The 6,971-nt window shown below is 42.0% G+C and overlaps 1 protein-coding gene across 1 annotated transcript; it reads left to right on the top strand.

Annotated features, from left to right (window-relative positions):
- Nucleotides 1-1,085: 1,085 nt before the first annotated feature.
- nanp (N-acetylneuraminic acid phosphatase) lies at nt 1,086-5,290 on the top strand. Its single transcript, XM_061689958.1, has 2 exons — nt 1,086-1,211; nt 3,433-5,290. Exons 1-2 carry the CDS (start codon nt 1,122-1,124, stop codon nt 4,072-4,074), a joined length of 732 nt encoding a protein of 243 aa, XP_061545942.1. The 5' UTR covers nt 1,086-1,121; the 3' UTR covers nt 4,075-5,290.
- The last annotated feature ends 1,681 nt before the right edge of the window (nt 5,291-6,971 follow it).

The following is a 6,971-nucleotide window of genomic DNA, read 5'->3' as shown; positions in this document are numbered from 1 at the left end:
ACCAGTAGCAGAATTTTAAAATCTATTCTAAAGCTGACTGGAAGCCAGTGTAAATATAAGTAACATCCTCTGACCTCTTTATTCTGGTCAGAACCCGAGCTGCAGCATTCAGAATGAGCTGTAGCTGGTCAATGCTCTTTTTGGGAAGTCCAGTCAGAAGACCATTACAATAGTCAAGTCTACTTAAGATAAAAGCATGGGTGAGCTTCTCCTGGTCTGCTTGACACATGCAAGCCACTCTGTATATGTTCTTCAGATGGTAGAAGGCAGTTTTAATAATTGATTTGATATGACTGTTGAAATACTTACATTATTTCAGTTTATTTCAGACTTTCATTATTTCAGTTTATCTGTTCACAAAAAAAATATGCGAGCGGTGAATTTGAATGAAATGGGCTAATAATACATGACACTGCAGTGCTCGTCCAGAACAAATTTTAAAGAACAAAGTGGATACAAATGTGTTGACTATGTTATTCATATATACATCCATCCATTTCAACACCGCTTATCCTGGTTAGGGTCGCGGGACGCTGGAGCCTATCCCAGATGGCTTTGGGCGAAAGGCGGACTACACCCTGAACTGGTCGCCAGTCAGTCGCAGGGCACATATAGACACGGACAACCATTCACACTCACATTCACACCGTCACTGAGTGGGAACTGAACCCACGCTGCCTGCACCAAAGATAGATGTATATGATGTATATATATATATGTATATATATATGTATGTGTGTATATATATATATATATATATATATACATACATACATATATATATATATATATATAAAACTTACACTTGAATTGGAAGTGAAGGTCAAAATTATGAGTGCTTTAATATATACAGCTGTATGGTTGGTATTTTGGAACAGTAAGCTGTGATTGTGTTAACGCTACAGTACCAAATGGATTAACTTCCTGCCTGATTTAAAAGCAATAGGCTTGAACATTGGTTGATGGGCATTTTGGTTTATTACCGTCCTCTAGGGGATGTAAAGGGAAAGTGCGGTGTATTCATAAATAAACTACAATTCCCAGCATCGTGTTGTTGGTCGAGTTGAATTACTTCCGCAACTCGATGAGCTCTACTTCCGTGTTCTCAGTGTAATTTGGCAATGGACGCTAATGCTGTAAAGGCGATACTTTTTGACCTGGACAACACGCTCATCGAAACACATCGGGCGGGTCGATATGCGATACAAAAGGTGGTATTCTCCTGCTCAAAGTTTATTCCTGTTTTAATGCCATGTGTACTAAGCCAACCTGAGTTTCGTCACGGCTGCGTTGCGTTCATATGACTGGGAAAGTCAGCTGCCACACCCTTGCGGTAAAAATCATGATATATATAGTACATGTACTGTACTTCCCATCACTGTACTTTTTCACGCGATCATTTAGACGCCCTTTTTCAGATTGGCTGTCATTCTCTTTAAATGTACCTGTTCTACGGCCTTATCCCACAGCTAATTTGTTTCCCCAGTTTGTCAGCTGATGCTGCACTTTTTTTTTCTCCCCCTCCCAAATCATCACGTCATTTTGATTCTGTGGACTAAAAAATAGTCTAAACTCAGTTACATACGAAAACCTAATGATTGATTTGTATGATACTTTTGACATACCTTCAAACCAGTCAATGAGACCATTGAGCTGTGTTCAGGGGTGTCCGAACTTTTTCCTCCAAGACCGCATAGATACAGAAAAATCGAAGGATGCAAAAAAGGGTTACTTCGACATTCTTCATTTGAGAAACTGCTACATCACAGCTTTCTGTTCAAGGTGATATGGTAAATAGTTTTAGATTTTGGCCATGAGCAGATCTCCATATTCACGACCAAATCAAGTGCAATGTGTAATAAACTAGCAATCTTTGAAGTGGTGTTTACTCCAGGATCATAATGAATCATGAAGAATATATTCACAAATAGAAACTTCACACAAAGCAGAAAGTGGAGAAAAACGATTTTGTTTCTGAAACTGAGTTCTCTTTCATTCCTGACCACTAGAGGCAGTGCTTCAAGCACTGGATGATAACGCAGGCGCAGGTTGAGATTTTAATGACAACAAAGTCACCTGTGACTTCCCCGTGCCATCCATTTGCCTCCATACGTGCCTGAGCGGTTCCTTGTCCTATTTGTTGTTGGGCCTGGTGTCTTCGCTGGAGGGTTCAGGTACTGATACTCCTACATGGGGGCTGGTTGACACTGCCCTACAGACATTTGCATTCATGTCAAGAGAACATGGCCTCCTCCTTTCCACGCTGACGCAAGGGCGTCGGCAGGTCTGGTTGGCCCAATCGCTCTTGACTGAGGCCTATAGGGGAGCACTGAGGGCATTGCCCCTCATTCCAGGGGGAATCTTTGGCAGCGCGGCTGTCTTCAGCGCACTGCCTAGGTCTCTCAAACGAGGCAGCAGTTGGCGGGCCTAAACTGCCGTGCCCATCCGCAGGTTGCACCTGCTTCTACTGTTTCGCGTCAACGGCAGTATTTGGTGTCTGCGAGCCCGCTCACGGGTCCTTGGCGGCCCATTGCAAGGCCTGGCTATTAGGGGCCAAAATGAACTTTTTGACTCACCTGCCAAGTTGGCCAGAAGATGGGGGGGAAAAAAATCGACTGCCATTTTACAAACCACCTGAATAATAATGACACGATTTATTGTTGTTGCTGGTGGCCTCACCGCTAGCAGTGGCTAATAGCTAATGCTACTTGTGCTACTAACAGAGTGACAGGCTGTACTCATTGTAATTGTTTTTTTGTTTGTTTGTTTGTTTTCTTCCCACATAATCACTTGGGTGATACTTCTTCAAATGAATAAACACAGTGTTGGATGTTTTTGAAGGTGCTGACATACCATACACATCGCCTTGTTAATAAAAATTTCTCCACGTCGCTTTGGAGACTCCGCCACAAAACCCATGTTGGCTCCCACCAGTAGAAAACGCCAAGGTGGACTCAATATAGTAAAGTAAAACTAAAGGTGGAGCAATACTGTGGACGCAACGTGCCACAACCAGACTCAACCAAAGCGCGAGAACAAACCAGGGACGCTTATATAGGCTAATGGATGGCACCGGGAGGTCACAGGTGAAAAATCTCGACCTGCACATGCGCATGAGTGATCATCCAGTGCTTGAATCACCTCCTCTGGCGGTCATCCGGGATTCATTAGAACTGAAGTTACATACAGTATGTAGAGCTTTGTTTTCAATTAAACAAGTCTACAATTCACACTGAGTAAATCAATTTGCGTGTAAACTGAGACAAGATCTTCATTATTCCAGTATTTTTGTTTGGCGGTGTGCCATAAGTTTTTTTGGGGGTATCTTGTCTCTGTAAAGGTTGTGAGACAATGCTCTAAATCTGCCATTTCTGGACATTGTTGAAGTTTACTTGCATGTCGTAATTGCAGTGCTATTTGTAACTTTTACAGACCCAGGAACTTTTGAAGACCTCACTGGCTCTTGACGATGACACCATAACCAATATTTGTGACAAGTTCAAGCAGAAACTTCTTCATGAGAACTTTGACCCCACAGCTGGCAGATCCATTGATGAGGTCCGAGTGGGTCACTGGGAAGACAGCATTAAGGAAAGTGTGGACAGTTGTTCAACATCCTCCCTGGCACATCAGTGTTACTACCTGTGGAAAAATACTCGACTGGAGCTGCTCAATCTGTCCCCAGAGATATCCAGTCTTCTGAAACAACTTCGGAGGAAATACAAGCTGCTGCTCCTCACCAACGGGAATGCTCAAACACAAAGGGAGAAAGTCGAGGCAGCCCGTTGTGAAGGCTTTTTCGATAGCATTGTGCTGGCGGGAGATTATGCTGAACAGAAACCTTTCCCCTCCATCTTCAGACTGTGTTTTGACCTGCTGCAGGTGGAGCCCCAGGACTGCATCATGGTTGGAGACTCACTGGACACTGACATCCAGGGTGGGTGGAGTGCACATGTACGTGCTACAGTTTGGATTAACAGTGCAGGTGACGCTGTGCCTGTTGGTTCAGTGACACCTGACTTTACACTTTCCACTGTCTTGGACCTGGAAGACATTTTGGCACAACTAAAATAAGGACAACTGGTGATATAATCCTTTTATAACTTGGTCAAATGTGGAAGAGCTTGACCCGGTTGAATCCTATATTTTATCAAAAAGGTTGTTTTTTTTGCCAAAGATGTTCTGAAATACGAGAATAAAATGCATGCCTACTGCTAGAAATTTCATCAACATATGTTTTAATTGCATTTCCAAATAATAACACAATTTGTCAAAAGAAGATGCATGCGACCCTAATAATTATTTTTTGTTGGTATTCCTACTTACTGTGCAAGTTTTTTTTCTTATTACGTCATCACCTATCCATAATTAGTTTTTTTTTAAACGACGACACGCATAACTCACTTGTAAGCGTCATCATGGATTATGATGTCACATCCATGATCACATGGCATGATGTCATAGAGTGGTTATGGTGTTAAATGTGCTCTTGACGCAAGCCAACAGTCCTAAAGATATATTTTTCACATAATGTAAAGATAATAAAATGGCAATGGGTGTAAACTCAAATATTCAAAACTCATCAACTGAAACTGGTAGGTACTTCTGCTTGTAGCATCCCGTGTCTGCTAGCAATCTCTGTAGGCTCCATGACCTTTGCATGCCCACTATAATGTATACGTCTGTTGCCATTTGCAGATCAGAAGAAAAAATCGAAGCCATTTGATAAACTACAATCAAACATTCTGAGTAGTAAAACAAGCACCTACCTGGTTAAGGACTTAATTGGTGAAGGAAGCTTTGGTAAAGTTGCCCAGTGTATAAACTTGGGCACGTCACAGGCCATAGCCCTCAAAGTCCTGAAAACCAAGTCAAATGTGATATCCAAAATGGAGGTATAGCATCCTAAATCCTTAGGGAGCTTTTACCTCATGTAGTCTTTCGATTTCACTCATTGGTGTGTGGTTATTTTTATTTTATTTTGTTCTTCTCCACAGATCAAAATGCTTGGAATTGTGAGTGTTCTGGATCCGGTAAAAAAGAGCATTGTGAAGTTTATTGAAAACTTTGAGCATGAAGGGTATACGTGTTTGGCATTTGAAATGCTAGACTTGAGCCTTTTCGATTTTGTTGTCAAGAAACGTAAGAAGCCACTGTCTATCAGTGAGATACGGCCGATTGCGCATCAGGTAAAGGGATCATTTAGTCATTTCAGAGCTGTGTTAAACATGAAATTTCTTACATTTATTGTACAGTGTATGCACATAATTAAATTGCCCTTTTAAGCTTGTGACGTGGTCAAGGATCACATCTGAGTATATTTCCTCCTCTTATAATACAGTTGCTTACAGCCTTTGAGGCTCTGAAAGCTATCCGAATAATTCATGCAGACCTGAAGCCAGATAACATCATGCTGGTAAACCATTCATGTGAGCCATTCAGGGTTAAATTAATCGATTTCGGCTGCTCCCTCCAGACCTCTGCAGTGACTCTTGGAATGACCATACAGCCTATGGGGTACCGGTAGGGATCAAGCCTCTTTAAATTTGTTACCATGGAACCTCTAAGGTCGAGCACAATCCTGGGTAATATGTCAATACAATATTAAGACAAGCGGAACGGTGGACGACTGGTTAGCAGAACTGCCTCACAGTTCTGAGGACCCGGTTTCAAATCCGGCCTCGCCTCTGTGGAGTTTGCATGTTCTCCCTGTGTCTACGTGGGTTTTCTCCGGGTACTCCGGTTTCCTCCCACATTCCAAAAAACATGCGTGGTAGGTTCATTGAAGACTAAATTGCCCGAAGCTGTGAAAGTGAGTGCAACTGGTTGTTAGTTTATATGTGCCCTGCAATTGGCTGGCGACCAGTCCAGGGTGTACCCCGCCTCTCGCCCAGAGTCAGTTGGGCCAGGCTCCAGCACGCCCACCCTTGTGAGGATAAACGGTATGGAAAATGAATGAATATTAAGAAAAATAATCCCATTGAAAATAATGGAAAATCAAATAATCCATCCCAGTTTCAAACTGTCATAAAGCCTTTATTAATGTTCAGAACAAAGTCAACAATCTGGTATGGGTACCAAATTAACCTGTTTGAGACGTCGAAGAGGTGGTCTGGGACAGGTTGAGTTTGTTTCAAGCGAATAATAAGATCAGTCCCACCTTTGTCCACTCCATCTGACAAATGAAACAACCAGGTTTGATCTAAATGACATAACGCTAAGAAACCAACACCTTTGGTTCAGCATTAATGCAGCTATGTTATCGTAAATAAACGACACGTCTTCTTTTCGCTGTGTCATTGCACTTGTGGCCTTCCCTTGAAGTGCACTTGACTATTTTCTGTGGTCTGGTAGATTCTATCCAACCATCCATTTCTATTCCGCTTGTCATTATGAGCATCACAGGTTTACTTTGGAGTGGTGTACACCCTGGACTAGTTGCCAGTCAATCGCAGGTTTGCTAGATTGGCCAGAGGATCGTCTCTGTTGTCAACATAGGGCAATATTACATTTGCAGTTTGAGCTCGGTGGCACTCACCACCTCAGAACAAGAAACCTTCCCGTTCATATTCTTGCAACCACTGCTGACCAGTGAGAGAAGCAAGCGAATGTTAATTTAATGTTTTGTTGTGATGCATTAGTTGAATTGTATTATTTATTTACAGTATGTGAAATTACACTAAACCAGCAGGGAAATTCATCAGGATTACTAACCCATCAAACTGATCAAAAATCACTTGTAACTTTAGTGATGTCGGAGTCTTACTGCTTTGAATATAAGTCTGCTTACTTCACATAATTTCCAGCTAATATTTAAATTCCTCTTCTTTTGTTGTGTTCCATGATTAAGGCTGGTGGTCCTTTTGTTGGAATAGCAATTGCCAAAAAAACACAACAAGCTCCTTTTGATTCTCGCTGAAATACTTTGTTGACACTTTGCCTGACAAATTCCAAATTATACGACATCAGGG

The sequence above is a fragment of the Phycodurus eques genome, chromosome 11 (genome assembly GCF_024500275.1).
Source record: "Phycodurus eques isolate BA_2022a chromosome 11, UOR_Pequ_1.1, whole genome shotgun sequence".
Lineage (NCBI taxonomy): Eukaryota > Metazoa > Chordata > Actinopteri > Syngnathiformes > Syngnathidae > Phycodurus > Phycodurus eques.
Note: the sequence above shows the minus strand (reverse complement) of the source record. Positions and strands in the feature narration are given on the sequence as shown.

Excerpts from the sequence above, each read along its gene's own strand:
- nanp (XM_061689958.1), top strand. The coding sequence starts at position 1,122 with ATGGACGCTAATGCTGTAAAGGCGATACTTTTTGACCTGGACAACACG. Across the intron at positions 1,212-3,432 it reads GTCGATATGCGATACAAAAG|ACCCAGGAACTTTTGAAGAC; the intron begins GTGGTATTCTCC and ends TAACTTTTACAG.